This window comes from Nyctibius grandis, chromosome 16 (assembly GCF_013368605.1).
Source record: "Nyctibius grandis isolate bNycGra1 chromosome 16, bNycGra1.pri, whole genome shotgun sequence".
NCBI lineage: Eukaryota > Metazoa > Chordata > Aves > Nyctibiiformes > Nyctibiidae > Nyctibius > Nyctibius grandis.
The window spans coordinates 8,982,659-9,008,026 of NC_090673.1; the positions used below are offsets into that span (position 1 = coordinate 8,982,659).

At 51.0% G+C, this 25,368-nt stretch overlaps 1 protein-coding gene across 1 annotated transcript in view; it reads right to left on the reverse strand.

Moving 5' to 3' along the window:
* Positions 1-25,368, reverse strand: part of ASTN2 (astrotactin 2) — a 342,339-nt gene that overhangs the window by 16,422 nt on the left and 300,549 nt on the right. The window contains exon 20 of the mRNA XM_068413664.1: positions 16,342-16,483. Within this exon, the coding sequence (XP_068269765.1) occupies positions 16,342-16,483 (142 nt within the window). The remainder of the gene's footprint in view (positions 1-16,341; positions 16,484-25,368) is intronic.

Consider the following 25,368-nt stretch of genomic DNA (forward strand, 5'->3'; position numbering starts at 1 on the left):
TGGTTTGCACTGCCATCATTTCTGGCTCTGCCTTTCTGCAGAGCAATAAGGAAACAGGGATAAGTGCCATCTCGAATAAAACATCCTTTAGAAAGCTCTCCTCACAGTTCTACCACCCAAGAAATTACCTTTTATAACCAGGCTTCTTTTAACCATCTGTGACAACTGACCCTGCTCCCACCCGCATGACGGAGGAACAGGTTAGTAGCAGCGCTGGTGCCACGCCAGAGTATTGAAGCTTTGCTGTTACGTGCATACACGAGGCTGTCAGGAAACTGTCCTCACAATTCACACCTTTTATTTCCAGGACAGCAAACACTGTGAGACTAATCATTCAATAGATGCCTCCCAACACCACCAGACAACAGTTGTCAGATGGAGGGAAATAAATGTACCTGCCACACCGTGCCTCAGGTGTCTGCTGCCTTTTGGAAGTGTATAAAACAGTGCCCACCAAATACTGCTGGCAGCACAGGCTGCTCTGCAGAGTAAGAGGCTGCTTGTTCAAGAAGACCCCTGGAAAAGAGCAGAGGAGACCTGATTTCTGAGACAGTGAGGGCAGGTGGAGCAGCTGCAGGGCTGGGGACAGGCTTGCACAGCCATGGGGCCATCTCTGCTCTGTGGCAACCCTGGCAAAGCCACCCAGGATTATCCACACTGGAAGGTTACCTTGAGCTGCAGCTGATGCCATGTCCACGTTCAAAACCACTGACTTGAGAGTGTGGCATTTCTCATGGGCGCTGCCAGGGAGGAGGGCAGGGCCACTGAATGCTGTTGCATGACAGGGGCACAGTGTGGGACAGTGTCACTTTGGTGTCACAGCATCCCACCACTGTGCTCGCAGAGGTGTTCTGCAGCACCCACCGCACGTACCGCAAACCCCACCGCTGCCATGCACCCCTGCATGAAGAGTGACACAGAACCTAAAGCAGTACCAGATGCCTTCTTACTGGCACTGGGATTTGTCTGAGGCAGCGGCTGCTGTCCCCTGGAAGCTGGGTGGCACTGGGGGGACAACAAGAGGGAGGCTCGGCTCGTAGGAGACTGCCGAGCATGTCTACACGTAAGGTCAATCCCCAGGTAGCACGAACGAGGTAGCTTGGCTGGAGTTGTACCAGCTTGAGAGCTGAGGGACAGGACAACGCCGCTCCGTGACTTTGGGCACTGAAATGCTGTCTCCGCACGGCACTGGGTCAGCACACCACGCTGCTCCAGCTCTCCTAGGCTTGCCCTCAGTCTCTGAGCTAGAAGGCCATGGAGAGCCAAAACCTGCAGTGGCCAAGGTGTGAGCAATGGTCCCCCCACCCCCCTCTGCTTGCCTGAGCCAAGCTACGTCGCAGATTCGCTCAGCTCTCGCTCCTTACAGCAAGCTTCATTGATCTCTTTTTGTTTCAGATCCCTGTCAAACAAGATCCCAAAAAAGGACGAAAGGGAAAGAAAGAAATTAATTAAAAATCCTGACCTTTTACTGCTACTGCCTGGATCCATTGCCTCCCTGCTAGAGAAATCCCCGGTAGGACATTCACCTGCCCAGCCTCAGCTGCAATGTCCCAATTTCCCAAGATTTCCCTCAAAACCCTGTCAATAAACCCCACCAGAGCAGCGATTCCCAGTACTGCCATGGCTGTGAAAGAGAGCCTTGATAGAAGGGCCACCTCCTGTTCCCTAGCGCCCTGCTCCTGAATGATACCTGTGTTGGAGGGCCAAGATCCCACAAGGAGCCCCTTGGCCAGCCGGCCCCTTTGCAAGCGGCAGTGCCAAGACTGCCTTAGGAGAAAACATGTTTCACTGGAAGTGAGGGAAAAACGCCAGTGGGTTGCAGCAGGGCCATGGCTTCACCCACAGGTGCAGCACGGTCCGTGCAGCCCTCCTGGCCACTGCATCCCCAGGGCGCTGGGCTGGGAGCACCAGCAGCGCCCACTGTCCCCCCTTCGCCCTTTTCTCTCACAGATTTCCTCCTCTGTCACCCCTGCTCCTTGCAACCACTGGCAAGCAGCAGATAATTACGCCCTCATCCCTCACCCTTGGTAAGGTTTCTATTTCCCCGGTGCGTGGCTCACGCTCAGAGTATGTCCTTTCAGGGGGAGCTTCACCCCACTGATGGAGGAAGAGCAGAGCAAGCTTCCCTGGAGAGAATGGCCGCTGCACTGCACAAAGCTGCTGATGGAGACGAGATGTGGATGAGAGAACGGCTCCTTGGCGTGGCAGCAGGACAGCACACCCAAAAAAGCCACCCTGACGTGAGACAACACGAACACAGCCTATGTTGCAAACCTGGGGCTTTAGCTCCCTGGCACGCTCCAAGGAGCAAGAAGTCTTGGTCTTTTATTAGCTTGAAGATGCCCAGTAGACCCTTAGGGTGTCCCACAGGGATGGTCCCTGAACTCTAGGAACAGGATGACGGCAGAAAAAGCAGGATCACCGTGGAATTATCAGCTTTGGGGAGGAGGGACAGAGGGTGTTCGGCGTCCGCATTTCTTGGCAGTTGTGCCCTTGCTTTCATCCTGCTGGCTGTGATGATGAAGATTCACAGATGTGCTTATAGAGGCAACACAGCAAGAACTGGCCTGGCTCTTTGCAATCTCCATTGCTTGTCTCAGGGCTTTGGGGAAGGTGGTCCCTCCCTCTGCCTGGCAAGGCCAGAGAAGATCCCAGGTCACCCAGGATGTGACTCCTAAGGTGCTTTGGTGGAATGAAGAACCAGTAGGAGGTGGTGCTGAGTCACTGCGGGCTGGTGCTTTTGTCTCCAGAGAAGCAAAAGCAGCTCATATTAGTCTGTCAAGTGCCAGAGTCCCTGTTCTGCTGGGACTCACCAGGAGATCCCAAATAAAGCCCTTGGATAAAGGTCAAACAAGTTGCCTCTGACTCCCTGTGCTGCTGGAACAACTCCCCCCATGCCACGGCTCAGCCTGACGCCCGAAGCTGCAAACGCAGGGGCTCGTCCCGCTCCGGCTGCAGAGCATCAGCAAGAGCCTGTGATGGATGGAGCTGTCCTGGGCGCAGCATGGTCACGGAGGGCTCTCCCCAGGCTCTGTGTCCCACCTCAGGTCCTGCCGCAGCCTTCACGCAGGCATCACAACACCCATCAATCCCTCCAGCTCTCCACAATCCCCCCCCAATACCCGCTCCGCTCCCAGGGCCAGGGTACCCTCAGGCAGCACCCGCATCCTCCCTCCCGCTGCAATACCTTCTGCTCTCCCCTTAGGTCTGGGACAACCCTACCCCTCTTCCCTCAGCCACAGACACCCCAAAGCCTCCAGCTCCGGCTCTGCAAAGGTTACATGTTTAGGGGTAAGTCATTACGCTGAGGTTTTGCTTGTCTTCTTCGCACGGATCTATGGGTGGGTGGCTTTCAGCCTCATCCGAAAGCACTAGTCGTGCGTGCCGGGTGGGCACACATCACTTTAGTACCATCCTTGGGCCGCTCCCGGGACGGCTGCTGTCCTCCTCCATGAAGACACAGCAGGGCTCAGGGAGGCTGCAGCTGCAGGAGGCGAGAAGGCTGCTCAGAAGGAGAGAGGGAATAAATCAAACTCTTCCTCCAGTTGTGCCAGGGAGAAAGGAGAGACGAGCGAGGCCCTGGGCCCCTGCAGCGAGCTCCACAATGAGATGTTCACAGCTAACCATACCAGCCGTTCAACCTACCAACGCTCTGCAAAGCTTGGCCATCGCCGGCCCTGGGGAGATGGCGGGAGAGGAAGGTTGTGACCCTCAGCAAATTGGGAAACGTTTGCCCCTCCCAACCTCACAGTCACTCTAAACAAGAACCAGACACTCCACTGTTTGCTACCCCAGGAGAACCCCTTGGTAGGGCTTGTTCTCATCCTCCTGGGGGCTTGGCTTCCATCTGGGCTGCTGGTTGAAATCCAGCCCAGGCTGGTAGCGACTTCAAAAGACACTGTCATCTGAGGAGTGGTGGGTGGTCCACGACAGGCGAGGCGATGGCTGGCTGTTCTTATATAAGCCACCACAATAGGGCCTCCTGCTCGACAGCCTCAGAAGAAAGGCGAAGGGCTGCATCGACCGCAGGGAGCGGAGCCTGTCCTTGGCCCCGAGGGCGGCCGCTCTGGTGCAGGGCGAGTCACCTTAGCAAGTGATGCACAGGGAGGTGGCCATGCACCCCTACGAGCAGAGGCTGTCTGTCTATCTATCTGTCTATGTATCTATCCATCTCAGTTGGGTTTGTCCCCAGCACTGTTGGCCAGCCTCAGCTTCACCCTCTGCATGAAACAAAGCAAAACAAAGCACGACAACAATAACGGCACACAAGGGAAGGGCTCGGAGGGGACGCCGCTGCTCACCGCGCTCGCAGCATCCTGGGCAGGATCCAAATGTGCCAGCCTCCAAGCGAGGAGCTGTGCCAGGCTGCGGGAGCCGCAAGGGCAGCCAAAGGGTCCCTGCAACGGCCCCGCAACATCGGCATGGGGATGGCGCTGGGCGAGGACAGTGGCATGGCAGGGATGCTGCGTGCCAGCGAGCCCCGGCGGAAGGATGCCAGCCAGGTCTGCGGTGGCCGCTGCCTGCTCTCTCCACGCCCCGAATCGAGGGGGGACAGGGCGAGGGGTTGGCAGCGGGTGGGAGATTTTCACAGCTCTGGCAGGCAGACATGGAGGGCGGAGGGTAGGGCGAGGGAGGGGGTTCGAAACAAATAATAAAAACAAAATCCCAGTAAGCACGTTAGAATTCGTTTGAAGTGCAGAGGAGCTTTCAGGCAGGGTTATGTACATCTCCCAGCCCGGCGTGATTTACGCATTCCTTACAAGCAAAGGAATCTTTCCTGATTTGAAGTAAAACAGATGTTTTGGGTTTTTCTCCCACCCCACCAATCACTTCTTTATTGAAGAGATGGCTATAGAACTGACCAGCCCTGAGCAGAGCGCTGCTACCCCCAGCATGCCCCGCCAGGACCAGACCTGCCGCCCTGCCTCTCAGGAGAGCGCATCGCCATTGCAACAGCCACGCTTGTGAGCGTCCGGGGGCGCGGAGCCAGCCCCGCTCTCCTGCAAACGCTGCTCCGGAGGCATTGCTCCCTGCAGGTTTCTTCCCTTGCTTTTCCCTCTGCATGGAAGGGTTGCAACTACCAGCAGCTTCTCCTCCTCTGCAGCTAGAGCTAACACACAGATCCTCCATCCCTGCTCCACCAGCCCAGGTCCAGGAGACCTTCTAACCTCTGCTACTGGTCCAGGAGACTTGTGTTTGATAGCAGGACTCGCCCTTGCTCCTACACCTCAGCGCCACACCTCATGCCCGTTGTGCTCCATCCTAGCAGTGTCGATGGAGAAGGGCAGCCTGGCTGATGCCCACGGACTGGCAGCAGGGCAGCAGCCACGCTGCTCGCACATCCCAAGTGAAATAACCCAGCCCAGGGCGCGGGGCTGGGCAGGCAGGCTGGAGCCTGGTCTGAGCGCTATGTGATCTCAGGCAAATTATTTTGCCCCTATTTTTGTCCCATGTTTTTCACCCAGGAAAACCATTTGGAGAAGGAACTTCCTTTTCCCAGAGGGATGCACAGCCCCGAGTGCAGCAGGGGCTTCTGAATGCTGATTGATGCTGCAAACTACCAGCACAGCCATGCCCTTGAGTTTACACTCAGGATAATAACTCACGGCCAGTAGCAAATCCATCCGGCTCCCCCCATCTTTCTTTTCTTTCTTTTTTTTTTTCTTTTAAACCCTGTTGTTATTTCTCAGTACTTCGTTGGTGGCAGGGTGGGAAGGGTTTTTGTAACACATTCACGTACCATTGGAACTCACTCCCATTCCCGTCTGGCACAAGAGATTGCACAAGAGAGAGAAACAAACGGGGATGAGGAAATGCATGTTTATGAGAGGCAGCGCTGTCACCGTGAGCAAGGGACCCCCTGCAAGAGAGCCAGCCTGGGAGCCAGCGGAGAGTTTCCATTCTCTCCTAACACTCCATTCATGCCTCGTTTCATACCTCCCCGGAGGCTCCGCGACTGGCCGCGGTCCCACAGCACAGCGCAGGACTCGCACCCCGCCATGTGCCGCCTTCCGCGATATTTGTTGTTGGAGGGAAAGAGAGAGATCTTGTTGTCTCATAAAGATAATGACTTGAGAAAGAGCAGCGCCCTTCGCTGTTGCATGGGCTCCTTGTTTTCCTCCCGCGGCGGCGGAGTGGGTCCTCCCTCCCGCATCGCCCTGCGCCCTCCCCGCTGCACCCCTCGCCTCTGCCTGCTCCCCCCGTGCACCCCGGCTGCCCATCCTCACGAGGCTCTTCGTTAACGCCCGCTGCGGAGGCTTGCATGGGCCTTCCCTGCTCGGGGGTTGCGGTCACCATGATGAGCATTCTCCCTACCCGATCGGGAGCCCTCTGTATTACCCAAACCACGTTGCTGCCCGATCAGATACAGGCACCGGTAAATAACCTTGACTGCAGCGGTCTGGAAGAGCGAGGGATCCTGTATCACCACTGTGAATGATTTACAGAATCACAGAATCAACCAGGTTGGAAGAGACCTCTGGGATCATCGAGTCCAACCATTGCCCTGACACCACCATGGCAACTAGACCATGGCACTAAGTGCCATGTCCAGTCTTTTCTTAAACACCTCCAGAGATGGTGACTCCACCACCTCCCTGGGCAGCCCCTTCCAATGGCTAATGACCCTTGCTGAGAAGAAATGCTTCCTAATGTCCAACTTGACCCTCCCCTGGCCCAGCTTGAGGCTGTGTCCTCTTGTCCTATCGCTGGTTGCCTGGGAGAAGAGGCTGACTCCCACTCCGCTACAACCTCCCTTCAGGTAGTTGTAGACTGCAATAATGTCACCTCTGAGCCTCCTCTTCTCCAGGCTAAACACCCCCAGCTCCCTCAGCCGTTCCTCATAGGTCAGACCCTCCACACCCTTCACCAGCTTGGTCGCCCTCCTCTGGACTCGCTCCAACACCTCAACATCTTTCTTGAAGTGCGATCAGTACGACTTAGGATTGTACGTCATTTGCAGATGACACAGAGAGGGACTCATTTCTCGCTACTCCCTGCCCAGGCATCTACCCCAGGACAGCCCCTGCCCCACCTCACTGCAGAAGGCTCTAAGCTGAAGTCACCCAGGTGACAATTACTCGTTGATAGAGAGCTCCCAGAGATGGGGCTGGGGTCCCCCCGCAAATGAGTGGGGTATTAATAAAACCGAAAGCCATCGCCCATGCACACATACTACAACCCACCTGGGTCCCCCTCCCTTCGGCTCCTGCAAGCCCCCTGCCTCCTCCCCCCTTTCTCCACACACCTCAATTTCATTATCTCTGATCTCGAGCTGCTTATTACGTGCTTTTTGCCAACATAAATATTTAATCCCGGCACATTGCACAGAAAGGCCCTCGTGGAGTTAATACTTCAACTCACGTTTCCACTCGGAAAACAATTCAGTGTGTGGCAGTGCGGCAGGTACGAGCGGAGACTGAGCCGAACTGCAAGAGCTCGGGAGCCGCATGGGGTGACGCAGGTGGGCTTCACCCCCTGGGCTGGGCTGCACCGGGGCAGCTCTGCCCGAGCAGCCATCAGGCAGGTTTGGAGAGGCAACAGAGGAGCCACAGGGGTGTCACTGCAAGCTCAGTGAAGGTAAGCACCCAAGCCCACCTCGCTGGGCTGGCCAGCTGCCCAGCCAGTGGCCCCGGGTGTTTGGGCAAACATCTACCAGCGACCCAGCCCCGAGATCCCTTCGCACCCCTTCCTGCCAGGGCAGCGGGTCTCCACACCCAGCTCCATCACCTCACGCAGTTAAGACAGGACCCTGCCCCACCACCCCCTCCACCCACCACCCCCTGAACAACAAGCAACCCTCACCACCTACTTCGTTTTTTTTTTTTTTAGAAACATTTAAATTCTGACATAAGCTTTGGCTCCGAGGGCTTTCCGGGAAAGCCAGGGTATTTTCTTTCCCCTTTTCATAACAGAAACCATATTGCTGTATAATCAAATTTATCTCACTCCTGATGAGGAAAGCAAGTGTGTGTGTGTGAGGTGACCAGGAGCAGTGAGGGCATGTGCGCTGGGAGCAATCACTCTGAAGGTACTCAGGGCAAAAATATCTTTGGCAGTATGAGGAGGCATCAGACTGGGGAGACCAAGCAGAGACCAAGAGCGCCATAGCTCCAGCTGGGCACAGCACCCATGGCAAGTCCCACCTCATCACCTAGATGCCACCTCTCTCCCATTTTATTATGCTGTTCTCCTCACTGTACAGGAAACCTAGCAAAGGGTGTCACTCAGTTTTAACATGTCTCTTTTACAGGTGGGAAAACTCAGGAAGAAGCAGCTACTTTGCTGTTACTTGCTCACCTTGTGGCTTTGCCAGTGAAGCCTTGAAGATGATGCTCACAAAATGGAGATGCCTGAATCCACTGGTTACTTTTGCAAACACGGGTTCTGCAGCAGGGACTTGGCCACCTAAGCACTAACATGACTTGAGATGGGCAATGAGGGCTGTGAACCTGGGAAGCTGAGGGATCTCTAAAGCCTCAAGACTTTACAACTGGAAAAAGGTCCCAAAATGTGGGCACTCCTGACAAGTCCACTTTTAAGCAAATGACTTCAGCAGCAGCAGTTGCAGCGGAGAAATTGCAGGCCATGCCCTACCGCACTCCTGCTCCACCACCTGAACCCAAGGCTGCCTGAAGTCTAGGGGAGTAACACCTCTCTTTGACACCACTGCAGATGGGACCAGCACAGAAAAGCCCAGATGCACCTCAATAACCTCAAACGAGGAAAATACAAGCAAACTTCTTTTGCAGGGGGGAAACAATCCCCAAACCCAAGGAATAAGTTAAAGGTCACTCAAGATCTACTGGAAAGCAGCTGAGTTCAGCAACTGCCCTGTGCAGGGGCTCTGTCACCCGGGCAGCTCCCCCGTGACAAACTCCCTGCAGCTGGGAAACAGCCTTGTCCCACGACCTTGAGGGGGTGAAGGGGTGGCAGAGCTGGAGGGCTCGCTGTGTGCTGATAAAATCCAGCGTGGCAGGACCAGGAGTTGGGTGCTTACAGATGTAATGCTCTGCACAAGCCAAAGATTAAAAGAGAAATGTATTTTTTAAAAAAAATACATAGCAAACAAAAAAGGAAAATGAAGATAAAGTGCCCTCTGGGAGACAAGGCTGGTGAGAGACTCTCTGTGCTGTTTTTGTTACAAAAAAAAGAATGGGGTGGGATGTGCTGCAGGTGTCCTTTGGCAAAATGAAACAAATATAACCTTTAACTAGCTTTATGGACTTGGAGGCCATATATGAGATATAAGCACACTGCTGGTCTGAGCTGGGAGAGAACTTGTAGGTAATGGCATCCAAACTTTGCCTCCAGAGTGTGGAGGAAAAGATGGGCAGGTAGGATTGGTTTGTGAATTATCTTTTTATTTGGATCAGCATCACCTTTTGGGCCCAGTATCTCCAGCTTTTGGGACCTGGGGGCCCATCCAGAGTCTGTCTGAGCTGATTTACTCCATGGGCTGTGGGTGCAGTAGCATCTGAACACCTGGGCACCAGAGCAGCTTGTCACATCCTTCCTGGGGCATACTTATGGATACAGCAGAGCTGCTTTTGGCCACTCCTTAAAGCTAGAATTAGCCTATTAAAAACTTGAATTGTCTGCAAAAATCAGGCTGAGCTGCTACTGGGTGCAGGGAAGCAGTCAAAGGAGGAGGCAAAAACTTCCCACCCAAACATCCAAGTGTTGGCTAGTGACGCATGAACCCAGACATGGCAAATCCGACCATCATTTTGCAGAGACAAAGCCTGCTTGGGGTGTACAAGAGCCATCCAGCCACAAAACAACGCACGGCGAAGGGATAATGTAACACTGCCTCTGTGTCAAAGCCCTGGCGCTGCCCCCTGCAAGGCGAGCGAGCACCGTTCGTGCTCCACGCCCGGCACCGAGGTGCGGCGGCAGCGGCTTCGTCTGCGCTCTGGCAACAGAGGAGAAACTCCAGCTGGCGAAGTGGCATCGCCCGCTGCCTCTAGTACCGTGCAAAAAAGGCATTTTGCTGCCAGATTGGCTTTGCTGGGAGAAAAAACCCACTGACACACTGAGAACAAGGACAAGAGAGAGGGGGGAGTGTGAGACGCCAAGCCAGCCAGCAGCGTTTTCGAGGGCATGCCGTGGCTTCCTTGATGTGACCTCTCAGGTACCTGTGTCCCAGACTGCATGAGGAAATTTGGAAGAGGAGACCGTATTTTTCGTGCAGGAGGCATTGCTTAATCCCCAGACCAAAACACCAATTCTCTTAAGCCTCACTTCAGAAGACCACTTATGTGAAGTGTGAGCAAGGGCATCCCTCGGCTCTGCTAAGCTTCAGTCCACTGAAGAGCTTCAAGCATGTCACATCACCTCTCCCTGCCTCAGTTTCCCTAGCTAGGCCAAGTCCAACAAGAACAAAAACATTTGCCCTGCTCCTGACCTATTTCTCCCCTACAAGATACAAGAAACAAGAAACACCCACTCCAAGCAGTGAATTCCTTGCATCCTGGAAGGGGAGAGGGTTCAAACCCCGCTGTAAGAATCAAATCAACATGGCCCTCAGCTTTCCAGCCTTCATGAAGAACGTGCTCTATACCATGAAGAACCAATCAACAAAACAAATGACTCTAATGCAGTAGCACAATGCAGCTTTTGCTGGCTTAGAGGCAAATCGAAGCCAGCAACGTCTGTCCTGATATTTGTATCACATCTCTCGTACTCACTCTGCCATTAGTCAATGAGGTAAGACTTGGACGGATCTATGTTAGTGGCATTAGGTTTCCACACACTCAGAAATAAGAATACTCTCCAAGTCTGTAACGGTAAAGGGTTGGTCATAGGGATTTGGTGACGGGGAAAAGATGGAATTGCAAAGGTCCATTTGTCTACCAACAGACAAAGAGGCCAAACTCCTCCTCCTCCTCACCCCATTACCACTTCTAGGAAGAAGCCTACATTCACACACTCCCCCAGCTGCAATACCCTACACGAAGACCTGTCCATGCCTCCTCCTCCTCCTCGCTCCCCCACTGCCAGCCTTCCTCCAGCCACTCCCAGAGGAGCGATGTGAATGGGCCTGGACGTTTGGGGCTTGGATGCAGGCAGTTTTTAGAACAAGAAGACCAAGAACGTTATTTAAATCTGGATGTCCTGAGGAAAGAGTGGGAAGGAGTCAGCCACAGGAGGTGACAAAGGATGTTCTGTTTCCCTTTGTATAACCCAGGCTTATAAAGGGGACGGGCAAATAGATGAAGATGAAAGTGAGACAAAGTGATTTGCTTACATCACTCAGCAGAGCAAGTGGCAAAGTTGGGAAGAGCCTCCAGCACCTTGACTGGCCATGGTGAAAGCATGAGTGGCTTTTCCATGGCTTCTCTCCTAATGTGTACTCTCCTGATGTTGGAAACTTCAACGGGAGCCCAAACTTCCTCCATGCACAGGACTCTATTAATACCAGCAGAAAGAGAGATTATTTCCCTCCTCTGCTGAGCCCCTGACCTCCCTGTACAGACCATCTTTCATGGGGCCAATCCACCTTTTGGGACCATTTGGGTAGCCTTGTTCTGAAGCAACCCTAAACTGCCGAGGAAGGACGAGCCTGCATTTAGAGCACAGGCTTGGGATTTAGCAAGCACTCGTTCAACTCCTGACTGGCCTTGTTTGAGCTTCCGCAAGCCAGGAATGCCTGAGAAGAAACTACAGCTTGACTTCAGGAAGCTGGAGAGCGTGCGGAAGAGGTGGATTCAATGAAGCAGCACAGCTCCTGTGCACACAGGGGACTCAGCCAAGGGCTGTAACAGATGTGTTTTAACCCATGCCACTGAGCTATTTGGGATCTGTCTCCGATTGCTCCAGTGCTCATTCATGTGTCTTCCTGACAGAAGACCAACAATAACAATTAGTATCATATAAGGAGCAACGGACTGCTGCCAGCATTAGCACACTCCTGAGCACCAAGGGTTTCCATTCCACTTTTGATCCCAGCTATGCAGAAGGCAGAGGTCAGTCAACATTAATCAGCCTTGTTCTGGGCCAGCTCCTTTAGCACATGCAGCTTGCTTAACTGCAATCGCTGCCTCTCAGTGCTACGATGGGTTCTCCCTACTCAACGTCTTTGCCTCTTTCCTTAAGCATGCCAAAATAAAGTATGGTCACTGCTGGCCAGCATATGATGACAGAGGCTAAGCCTGGCCACGCTGGCGATGGCCTCCAAACCCTACAGGGGATGAGGTTGGCCAGGCAGGTCTTGGTGGGTCTTGGCTACAGATGGGAGCCTTGTGTTGTCATTCTGAGGTCTAACTGAATCCCCTCTATTCCATGGCAGGGCCGGATCTTCATCCCCTAGGAAGAGGTTTCCACCTTTCCAACACTCCTGAAACGTGCTCTCCCAGAGCCTTTGGGCTGGTTCAGGATCACCCTGGGGAAACCCTATCTGAGCCAGCAAAGGGGATGCAAATTCAAGGCTCCTTCTCAGCATATGAACACACTCCAAGGAAAGGCTCTGGAAGGGATCCTGATAACTTCCATATTATTTCCAGTAAATTTTGTGCTGATTCTTGGCACAAACACCGGAAATGAATAGGCTAGGTCAGGAATGTAAATAAAGTGAAACATTGGGATTTAATCTAATCTAAAATTATAGTATCTGTGGCACAGGAAAGAAGTTGGTGTGTTTGCACTGCAGCTCCACTGAGGAGCTGGAGGGGGTTTTCATTTCCCTTTCCAAAATTTCCCCTTTTGGCTGAGGGATACTTGGTATCTCCCCAAGTATCTGAAATGAACGTGCTGGGCTGGCAAAGCTGCTTTCCGGCAGCCGATCAGGTACAGCTCAGCGAAGAGGCATCCCCAGGCACTCAAGGAATGACGAGGTGAGAAGCTGAGATGGATGAGCTATCGAGATGGATGAGCTGGGCTGAAGGCTCAGGGGAAGCTCCTGTCTCCGCAGTGAAGAGATTGGTTGGGTTTGTAGGGTGCTGAGTTATATAAGGGCCATGAGCAATATAAGCTCAGTCCTCCAGGCTGAGTTTGACCTCTGAGACAAGCCAGAACTCTTTCTCTTGACTGGTGTTTGGTGCATCACCAGTTGCCTGTCAGAGCACGGTGCTCCCAAGCTCCCAAACCATCAGTCTGATTGGCATTAACCGATGACTGGACTGGCTGGTCCATGCAAGACGAGCACTTAACAGACACGTAGACATCTCTCCCTCTGCGTTCCTCACCCCATCCTCTTCCAGATCCACCTGGGAGGAAGCTTGACAGGCTTCTCTGGTCTAGCTGACCTCAGGGGAGAACAATCCCCTTTCCTGTGATGCATTTTGCAACAATTATAAGACTTTTGTTTTTTAAGAGCTTAAACCAAACTTGACAGTCTTCAAGGACCATCTCAGTGTCCCTGTGTGCATGCATGCAAGCACATTCACATGACTGCAGCACGGATCCCCACCACGGGCACCCATGTCTGACAGACCGCAGGGTGTCCACGCGTGTACGCAAGCCTAGGGAGCATATGCATCTTTGTTGACACGAACGACTTTCCCTCTGAAAACCCTCTGTGCAGGGACTAGCATCTCAACCCCAGTGTACTACAGGCAGGGAAAAGAAAAGGGCTGACAGGCAACATACTTTCGTCAGACTGAAATCACAAAGGACAAAGAAATTAGTTCTCCTTTTGTTAGTTTATGTTTTGAAATTACAGAAGTCTCAAAAGCAGAGGAATCCATCAGACTTTGTTTTTTTATTTGTTTGTAGAGCATTTTTTGGGTTTGTTTTTCATACTCAAGCCCAGCTTTGATCTCAGGCTGGTAATACTCCAAACGAATGGTCAACAGCAGAGTGTAACTGCCGTGGGTATTACAGGAGAAAAAGGGACAGAACGTCCGACACATTTACAGAGCAGATGAGACTTCCATGATCTCACAGTCCCCTCTCTCGGTTTATGTGATACTCTCAGGCTGCTGAACAAGTAAAAGCATTTGCTATTGAAGAGCTCTGGTGCTGCAGACTCTGTGTGCTCCCCTAACAGCCTAGAGAAAAGCACAGGTCCCTGCTGACTGGCTACAATCAGGATTATACCCAGGCCAGAGCACTCCAAGATAGCTATTTTTCCACAGAAACAAATGAAACAAGCAGAAGAAATTCCATTTAAGAAACGACCCTGTGCCCGTGCTTCTGTAGCTGTTACATCTGTGCGGGCTCAGAACCGAGCGCTAGCCTCACATTTCACTGCTCTGGCTTTCTTCACGCTGTGTTGCAACTGCATGGACATCTGAACAGAGGGATATTTGGTGTGTGTGCCTATGTAGCTGAGAATGCACAGATGCTAGTGAACACGTGTTGGTTGGGTCCCAGGCTGGAGCAAACCTGTGTGTGTGCTGGACAGACATGTATCCACGGCAGGGCATGCAAACACGCTGAGCAGGGGTATATCGGCCCACGCAGGTGTGCTGGGGCGTGCAGCAGCAGATGCCGAGGAGGGTGTGCTGTAGTGCATGTGCACGCATATTTTTTTGATGCCCAGGAGTGTGGGTCCATGCCCCACAGGTGCCAGCACGAACACGTGTCCATCCATGTGCGCTTAAGTGTGCACAGCCATGGGAACGGCGTGCCAAGCCCTGCTGAGCATTAGCTGTGGGACAGAGACAACACCGCGCGTCACCCCAGGGCCTGTCCCCGCAGAAGGACGAGGTCCAAAGCTCCTCGATGCCAGGGGACTGCTGCCTGCAGCCATGGCTCCCCACAAAAAGCTCATGTCCCTCATCGAGGGGCACTTGCAGAGAGCAGGAGTTGCCCATAGCCACCCCTAGGACACGGGGCATCGCCAACTCTTCTCACCTCCTCTGTGTCAATGTGCCTCATGACCGTGAAGCAGAAGCCTGGCTTTGACCAAAGGGATGACACAACCCTGGACAAAGCCTTCCGCCTTCCACCCAAGGCTGTCCCAGCCCTTTGCAGACATCAGGAATTAGATCGCAGAGCCCCTAAAGCAACGGGTGAACGCAATTATCCTGCCCAGCTGATGGGGAGGATGATCCGGCAGCCCAGGCTGCCCAAGAGCCAGACCTTCTGGCTCCCAGCTCCGTGCATTCACCTCAGCAGCAGCCTCCCCATCAAACCCACCGGCTCGTCCCTCGCCCGGTGCCCCTGGCAGCCGTGAGCTGAACGGCTGAGAGCTCACAACCGGCCGATTTTATGGGCAGTGGGTTATTAGCAAGCTCTGCGGTCACCCCAGCCTCTCCCTGGCACCTTTTCAGAGCAGCCCAGTTCTCAGAGATATTAATAATTATATTTATGTGCTATACATTTAACAAAAATCATTTAAACTTATTAAATGGCAAGAGGTATCACTTGGAGCCGGCTCCTGGACACAGCCCTGCTCCAGAGATGCGTAATAAAGGCTTCTCCTTCTTCGGAGGCCGCGGAGAGGGAGGCAAAGGGAAAGTATTCATCAAGATCTTTAAAAATTCTGACAGACCATTTGCCAGGTTTCGCTTTAAATGCTTTTGTGGTCCCATAAAAAGTTTCATTACTCACTACAAAATGTGTTTTAATTATTACAGTTGCTCTGACATTAAGCCCTGGGCGTTTCTCTCTTGCTTACTCTGTCTCTCCTCTGTCTCCTTGCCTTTTTCCTCTCTTCTCTCTTGCTGTCCTGACTCCTGATATCTCCCTCAAGACAGAGGATGTCCTGGCTAACGAGCCAGGTTGAAAAGCCCAGACCTCCTCCAAACGAAACTGAAAAAGAAGTTAATATTCAGATCCTGAAATTACCCCTTTGCTTTGGACACTAATTACTCCACAGGATTCAAACAGAAAAGCCAATCCCATGTTCTCAAAGATATCTCAGAAGAGTCAAGTGAACGAGGACATCAGCACTAGCATGGCCAAGCATCCCTGCGGAAGGCACTGGGTGGGGGGGCAGATGGATTTGGTGTCTCTCTGATCTGCTCTGTGTGTCCTACTCATAAAAACAGCCGCTTATATCAACACCACCTACCACATTTTCAACATCTGGCTATTTTGGTCCACCAAGATTTGACCAGGCTGGGCATTTTGCTTCGATATGACCACATCAGCTCAGTTCATCCATGAGAGACAACCCTACCCCACCAGGCATGGACCTGGAAGCCCAGCATACTGAAAACATTAATTATTCCAGTAGAGTCTTGCACAGACTCCCAGTGCCTCCAGTGCTGTACTGGCAGACACTGGTTTTCCATTTCACTAGCTGAACCTAACGCCCAAAGCGACAAAGAGATTCTCCTCTTTTGTTCAGTGTCTGGTGTAACACAGTGCTGACCAAAAAGGTTAGTAACAGTGAAATAACAGCATTGAGATGCCCGCCTTGCCCCTACCACCTCCCCACACGCCTCTCCTTACTTGTACAGACCATCTGGTTCCAGGCACTTGAAAATGACTGAATAGAGGCTGGTTTCAGGGACATCTCCGTGACTCCTACCCGCTGCCACACAGGATGTTGCAAGGCCAGAAAGCAAATCGTCTGCAAAGCTCAAGGATTCTCCTGGAGAGCAAAGAGATGAGCAAGACCGAAATATCAATACAGGAGTAAAATTATTGCTGATCATTTAAAAAACACCACAGGAACGCACCTACACAGCACAGGCAGTCAATGAAGTCTCACTGTGGCTGGTAGGAATGGCTCCAAGTCTATATGGAGAATATCATCTATGGTCAAAGCAAGGAGAACACACACCTGGGGCATCAGTTGTGATAGGGACCCACTGCTGGAACCAGGCCCAGGGCTAAGTCATCGCTTGGACAGTGGAAGGGTACACTCACAGAGCGCACAGGCAACGTGTGGGCTCACTGCAAACCCCACGCACGGGGCCACCATCCAAGGACAGGCTCCAGGTCCCCAGAAGAGCTGCAAGCCTGCCTAAATAGGCTCTCCTGCCCTGACTGCACATTCAATCCCTAAAGGGGACATGGCCTTCAAAAATTTCCATTCAAAAATGACCTGTCACAGTGAAATATGTTCCTGCTATGTTAGATTATGAAGAAATGAGACAATTTTTAGAGCGTGGATGGAATTGCTCTCAATGTGCTGGGTTGTTTTTTTTGTTGTTTTTTTTGTTTTGGTTTTTTTTTTCCATTCAATGAAAATCAGTAGCTTCGCGTTCCCTTTCATGTGCACCCTGCCAGCTCCTGGAGCTCTGACTGGAGCTCCTTCAGCTGTGCTGAAGAACACTCGCCCCTTTACAAGCATTCGAAGAAAAAAAAACTAATTAAAAAACCTGAATTTTTTTTGTCTTTTGGTTTGTAAAGCTTATTAGATCATGACCCAGCTGCAACTGAAAATGCTCCATTTATTAAGCTTTTTGGGCTTGATTATCCACTGCCGTGCAACCTGTCTCCTTGCACTGGGCAGGCTGTCTATCAGTTAGAGCTCATTGCATTCGATTCCCATTTTGCATCAGTGTAACGGAAAGCTCAAGAAGGTACCAAGCAGTAAAAAAAAAACAGAGCAGCTGCCCTGGTTGTGCCCCAGCTCACACTGATGGGAGCCAGAGAAAGGGCTGCTGCAGCTGATTGATAGAGTTATGCTGGGATAAGCCAACCTGGACCCAGACTGCAGGGCTGGGTACCTCGTGCATGTGTAAATGTCAAGCCACCGCAGCAGAGGGAGGAGGAGAATTCCCTTCTCAGCACTTTTCTTTATTTTTCTAAAAGCAAAAGTGACTGAGGACTACTAGAAATGAAGCACAAGTCTAGGTTCTTAGTACAGACCATAAGAAATAACCCAGTGGTATAACCAGCCCAGAACATCTCGCTGTGCAGCTGGATTACCCAGGTAGAAGAAAAAAATCCCCTCATCCCCAGCCCCCCGAAACCACATTTGCGTCTTGTCTCAAAATACACAACTCGGTAACAAATGTCCCCCTTGGCTAGAGAAAAGAGCAGCAATAAATTCTTTTCCTCCCTAAAGGAATCCAAGCCTTAATTATTCATTTTAATGCTCCCAGCACAACTTGTTCTTTCCAAACTTTTTTCAGGCAGTTCTGTCACCGGTCTCTGGAGCTTAACCCAGTCCCCAGCCCCGGGTCCAGACCAAACCCCAAGTCAGCTCAATGGGCAGGTTGGGTTGGCGGCAGTAAAATCACTGCTTGGAAGTCACGAGCGCCGAGCGGCCTCGAGCAAGCCCCTTGGCTCTGGGTTGATGGTTTAAACAAACAAACAAAACCCTATTGCTCATTTCCAACTTTCATTTCCATCCCTTTTCATATGACATCGGGCTGGACTGGGGAACTCCCTGCCACCAGAAGTCATTGAGAACAGACGCTGCCGTGACTTACAAAGCAGATGATTCACAAACACATAACAGAGGCACGACCAGATTGTGTTGCTGAACTAGAGCAAGAGCTTTTAAGCCTCTTCAGATCTCAAGCAACCAACTTCTGACCAGGAAGAAACTTCATGGGGGGACAGATCATCCCACGGGTGCCTGCTGTGGGATCTCCCACCTTCCTCCAGAGCACTCAGGGCTGAGAGGCAGTCGATGAGGGTGTCTTCGTTCAGCCCACAGCCAGGGCTAAACAATAACCAGTTGTTCTATCACCCAATGTCCCCTCCCCAACCGAGAAAGTGAATTGGGAAAAGGAGGGAGACTCGTGGGCTGAAATTTAAAAAGATATAATAAAATAAGAAAACCAATATCAAGACTAATACAAAAGACACAAAATTAAACTTAGCTCATAGAGTGGTGGCGAGTCCCTCCAGGGATAGAAACCCTCGAGAATAGAGGAGAAGGAAGGAAAATGGAGCAGAGCAAAGAGCTCCTACCCCCACCAGCTTTCCCGTTTATAGTGACCCTGACGTTAATGTCACAGCACACACCTGTGGGGCAGCCTGGGGCAGCTGCCCTGAATTTAACTGCTGATGGCCTTGATCACCATCCCTCAGCTGGCCACACACTGAAACAAAATGGAACAGAAAAGTAATTCTATAAATTTTATCCCTGCAAAACCAGGACAGAGGGGTAGCAAAGAAAAGAGCTGGGCAGAGAGACTGGGATGAGGAACTGGTCAAGACCAAGGGGAGGTTTGGACTGGCAGTGCATGGGCACAGGGAGCATCAGTCAGGACGTCAGTGCCAGCGAGCACAAGAGACGGCACGGGAGAGAAAAACACAGGGCTGAGACAGGGAGTGAAGAGGATGGAACCAGACTTGCAGGAAACTGGAAATGGGATGGAAAATGTCATGTGCAACCACTGAATTAAAGCGTGTATTAAAATTGCACCGTTATCTCTCCTTAAAGCATCCACTAACTTCTGAATGCTCATCTTTCTGGGTAGCTTTGAGGGCAGAGGAGCAGGCTGGCAGTGAGCAATGCCCTGAAACACAGCAGCAGCTGCATCACATGATGGTCTGGTTTGCCACAAGGTCTGATCAGACCTGCCTAGGCTATGGAGTGCGTTGCTGATCCCCTGCACTGGTGGAAATGAAGCTCTCAGGGTCTGCCAACACGGTGTCACCCTGCGTTAAGCCAAAACCCTTGCAATAAAATCTCTACAGCAAGAGGGTGCTTTGTGTTCAATCCTGAGCCTCTGGGTAACTTTCCCCTCTCTTTGGTCCTGCTATAATCAAACAAAAGCAAAGAGGTTGTTATGAAAACAGCAAAACAGATGCTAGCAAAGGTGCTGAAACCTCAGCCCCAAGGCTGGGAGTCCTTCTGCACCTGTATAAGCAGCTTTGAGATTGCTGGTAGTGCCAGACTGCACGGACCATGGAGCAAACATGGGGTCAGGTAAGGGACGCCCCAGGGACAAACTGACTACCCAGAGCCATCAATCCACAGCGAAGGCAGGGAGCTGCTTCTTCATGCTCTCCCCTGGGTGAAGCAGAGCACACGGCAACTTGGTTTGTTCATCTCACACAAGAGAAGTCTCTCTTTGCTCAGTCTGTGGTGCTCTGAGAGTAGCTGAAATTAAATTTTCTAAGCCTTCCTTAGGACCAGAAAACAAGTTATTCCCTAGAGTTAGATGGGGACCTTGTTCGTGGAATGCAACGAAGGAAACGGGTGCATTTGCTGGCATTGCGAGAGGCTGAGGGACCACAAAGAAAAAGCGGTCTTGAGATGCTGTAGCAACGGATGAATACTGACCTAAACGCACAAGGCAATGGTGAGAGCTCAGCACGTGGTATTGCTCATCTGTGCTGATGAACAAAGGCACAGGAAAAGCAGGAGAGAAGACTTTACAGGGAAATAACAAAAAAAAAAGTTTGCCATATGAGCAGAGACATAAAAAAACCAAGCAGAGAGACATGACTGTGAATACATCAACAGGGCTGGCACTCAGATGGAAAATAAATATTTAGGCTAATGGGCAGTAATGGCAAGAGAAAGTAAATTGGATATGAATAAACGGTCTACTCCCGAGAAGGGCAGATCACCTAACTATCTTTTAAGAAGGAGTTTGATTACTTTATAAAAGGGATTATAAGGATAAGTAGCTTGTGATGGAAAGCAAAGGGGCTTCTCTTCCCATCTGGACCTGTGTTCTTGCACACCCCACCAGCAAATATAAAGAAGGATTTCAGCCTCCCAAAGCAGCCCTGAAGCACAAACCTTCTAGATTGCTGTAGTATCTTTGCTCATGTTATTAAATTTCAGAAAGAATCCAAAGGTTCTCTGCAGAGTAAATGATAGCTAAGTAGATCATCTCTGTGGAGTAGGAGATATTTTATTGACCAGACAGCCATCTGTGTCCTTCATTAATAGTAATAAATAATTGATGTCATGCTAAATAAAGCAATAAGCTGTTACAGATATCAAGGACAAATGACCAGCTCCTGTGAGGACGCCTCACCTGTGTTCACTTCTCTGTAGCAAAAAATCCAGACCAGAGCTCAACAGCACTATTGTAACTGCTGTGCACAGAGCAAAAGATGGAACCTGCTGCACATTGATTACAGGTAACGGAGATGTTGGGCTCAGCAAAGGGATGCTGATACTCCTAACTGTACCCCACATCCCTGCAAGACTCTCTTCCCCCTCATTTCCATCCCACTGCCTTCCCAGGACTGCTCTGCTCCAAACCACCCAATTCCCCAGGCAGCTTTTGAAAATCAATCTCTGCTCTACTAATGACTACCGTGAAGATCCAGCTCCCTCCAGGTGGCATTTTCCTTCTCTCTCCAGTGCAACCCCTCGCTACTGCCTCGTCCTCTTCTGCAGACACGGCTGTGGAATTTGGCAAACCTCCTCTTTTTGGTTTTGTAAACACGTATCATACTGATTCTGGTGTTGTGGTGAGTCAGAGCTCTCCCTAAAACAGAGGAAAATCATAGCATGCTTGGAGCGTGCAGGGGGGTTAGCCCCATTTTGTGAAGCTTTGCAAACTTCTCCTGGCCACATCAAGGCATATAGGTCAACCCACCAGTGATGGCTCTGGGATAGCCACCTGGGAACCCAACTCAATGCCTGGTCTGGAAGAGGAGGTCACCCCTGACTCAGCTGCCTGTCTGCAAGGCTGAGCTGGCAACCTGCTCTTGTGCGAGCACATTTCTAGTGGCAGGAGGCTCAGATGGGCAGGAATGGGGACTGAGGAAGGAAATGGATGGGAGCAGGCTCAGACCGCTCGCTTGCAGTATCCAACAGTCTTAGTCTGCCTCAGACCTTCCACCGCCACCCTGCCAGCGCCCAGCAGTTGCGGACGGCAGGCAGGATGAATCACCTATCAACCATCCCACTGAAGACAACAAGAGTCATGGCGTTGAGTTCAACCAGACTAAACAAGAGAGCGAGGCCAGGAGCCTCCAGGAGGTTAGGAGGAGCAAAAGGAAACTCTGGGACCCTCACAGGCATTTCCACACCTTCAGCCCGTGTCCCTGTGCCCAGAGCAGCATGGACGAAACCCAGGCGGTGCAAACCAAAGTGGAATGAAGACGAGAGGAGACCTCCCTGCTGCAATTCACCTTTGGGATTCCTAGAAAGAGCACAAAGGGGAAAGTAGGAAGGCACTAATGTCTCTGTCTTGACAGCTTCTTTACTAGACTGGATGAAACCAACCCTGCAATGTTACCAGTCACTTTCTTCTGATTGTGGTTTTCTCTCTCCGTCTTTCTCCCTTTTGCTTTTTTTCAACCTGTTTTCAATTTACTCTTGTGGCATCTCTGACTGTGACCTCATTCTGGTACTTAAGGGGGGCGGGGGGGAAGACAGAGAGTGTCCTTTAAAAAAGAAATGAAAGAAATCATATTTTATTTAGCTTGGTTGGTTTTGAAGCTTTAGCAGAAGAAAGATTAACCTTTTCTGCCTAACTTAATGAAAACAAGGAGAAAGCCTGTATGGATAAATAAATATCTGTGTGGGTATGGAGCAGGCACGATCGTGTTACAGCCCCGGTGGAGCTGTAATGGGGAACAGGCGCGTTCCTGCGCAGCGGCTCCCAATTCCCGATCCATTTTCAAGGAAAGAAAAACAGAGTAGAATGTCAGAGGCCCAAGTGGGCATAAATGAGGGAGCCCAGGGAAGGCAGATGGGGCCCAGCGAGGACCTCCGTCCCCAGCAGTGACCTTCGGTGCAATGCCAGCGAAGCAGATGGAAAAAAGAGACCTTACTCCACTTTGCTTTTGCCAGGTTTTGGTTCCTGAAATGAGGAAACAAATGGCACGCTCAGCCCTCCAAGTTTGTCACCTTTTGGGGGTCCTCGTCCCACCCTTCTCTTCCTCCAGGGCTCTGCCTCCAAGGAGGGGAGGTTCAGAGGAGGGCTGTGAGCAGAAGGCTTGGACTGGATTTTTGGATGGGTAGATGGGGAGCACAGGCTTGCAGGGTGGCTCCTCCACAACAGGGTTGTACCTGGGTTTAATGTACTTCGGATCTGTCACTTGGTGGGCAAGGCAGCGAAAGGTAGTTTGTCTTGGAGATGATGGGCTGATTTAAATTAGTGTAACATAACTTTAGGCGACGGAGCTGTTCCGATTTACATCAGCAGATGGTCTGTCTCGCTGCCTAGATCATTAAAAGCAAACCGTCCCCACTGATCCTGGTGGAAGGATGTCAAAATCTCCTTCCCTACATGGCTTGCCAGATTGTAAAAGAAATAAAAAGGCCTAGTTATTACTAAAAAATCTTCTGCTCACATTCTGGGAGCATCCATGCATGCCAGCCTCTTGTGTTCGATGGGAGCCTAAGCCCCACGCCCAAAAAGACAATTTCTTTGTCGTGACTTTTCTCAAAGACACATCCATCAGGAATCCCTTTGTCTGGGCACAGGCTGGCTAGGCTGAAACAGAAAAGCCAGTGATTATGCTCTGCAACTTTGGGCACAGTTTGTGCCTCACTTGCCAACTTGCACAAAGGTGCAAATTTCAGTACTTCTCTGAACGACTTCACCTCGCCTAAGCTATGAATTCGGGGGGAATTTGCTTCCGATGTCTATGCGCTACTAGACACATGAGTAACGATGAAAAGCTCTCCTCTGGGCGTCCCAGTTCCTCTGCTCATGGAAGACTGCATTTGTAGATGGCTAAATTTAAGGAGCAATGCTTTAGCTGAGCTAAGAGCGAAAGTTGCATGCCAGTGCCGCAAAAGTCCCTCGAAAGGCTCCACTGGTGCTCTCCAGGGCTAGAACCTTCTGCATATGGAGTGACCGCTTGGAACTGAAGGATGGGCTGTCTTGGACTGTTCTTATCAAGAGCAGCCAGTGGAATGGAAGGAAATAGTCTCGATTTGGATGAGCTGCAACGTTCTAAAAACACGATGCACATGGCTAATCATGAGTGTATTCTTTTAGGGTCATCAGTAGGACTCACTGCTCCTTCAGCTGAGCTCTCCACAGACTGTTTATCACAGTTCTTTCACAGTCAATACCTAAGACCTCAGAAAAACTGCTTCAACTCATGTAAAAACGCATCACCTCCTCCATCTCCCCCACGGCAGTATGCTGCTGGAGGAGAGTGAGAATTAATGCATTTCATTCTGTGCTGTGAGCCCTCCAGTATTTCTCAAGGTTCATTGGGTTGCTAAGGGTCAACCACAGCCAGACACAAGCTGACTCTGCTATGCTTGGAGCCATCCAGGCATGAGCCAGTTCCAATCTCAAAGCCACGTATTCACATTAGCATAGTGGAGAGTCCAAGTGCATTTATCTATTCCCTTGGAGTTTGTTTTGGGCTCTGCAGCATGTTAAAATAGTTACTTGATTTCAAGGCAAAGTGGGAACCCATTTGTGCCGGGAGTTGTGCAAACACAAAGCAAAGACATGAGCTTGTCCTCAGATACTTCTTGTCTGGCAGAGATTTTGTCCGTCACCACAGATCTAGTCTTCACTCTCATCACCACAGATCTAGTTCCCACCCTCATTCTTGCTTTCCTTTCATTTTTAGCTTCTTTTAAATTAGACATTTCTAAACAATGGACCAGTGGTCCAGACCACTTGGTGGTCCCCAAGGCCCATAGTCAACAGTCTGTAGCAGATCCAGGGACTGCACAGAGCCTTATCTTCACCAGGAATCCCACCAGCCCTGCTACAGCCCCAGAGCCACTCTTCTACAGTGTAAACTGATGTGTCAGATACTTCAGAGACAGCAACAAAATCTGTATCATAACAACTTTCTTCTTAAATGCACAAACCTACTGCACTCTTGTGGTTTTTAGAGGAACGAGCTACTGTCCAAAAATTACTCCCAAATTTTGGATGCAAAGATGGCACCAAGGACCTGGGCTCCACCAGTCCAAAGCACTGTGAGGTTCCATCTTCTGCTGGGATTAAGATGACTAAACTTGAAAGGGAGCAGCTTTCACTGTGAGACATGTCAGAGGACAAATCCTGGGATCCTTCCTAAAGAAAGGTCAATGACAAGGTGATTCTGGCCAGTCTGAGCAGGCCCTGGTGATACACCTACAACACGTCTGACACACAGACTTCCTAACCTGCCTAGTACATGGTGATCTATGAAAAAAGCAGGGGAGACCTGCCAAACAGCAGGGTCAGATCCTTCATTTCCAGCTCTACTGAGCCATCTCTTACCTTAATTTTCAGCTCTTTATGACCAAATACTCCAGTATTAAACTAATGCCCCACAGAACCCCACTGGCTGACTTGCACCCACTGGAGATCAAGCCTTCCACACACATGCAAATATCAGACTAGTAAGAGGAGGAAGGAACATTTCCTAGAAAGAAACTCAGTGTGCAATTAATCACTAAAAACATTGTTATCTCGGATGATTTGTCAAATCAAATTAATGTAAACCTATGCTGAAAAGTCTTCAGCTGGTCTGTGCTTCACTTCTCCTTACACTTATTGGGAAATTGGAATTTTTGGACTCCTTAGATCAGCCAGTTTCTTCTATATTGCCACTGTTGCCTGACCCTGCTCCCAGCCCTTTCTTACACTTCATGGCTCAGTGCTGGGAAGTGGGTCAAACCACTACCTGTAGTGG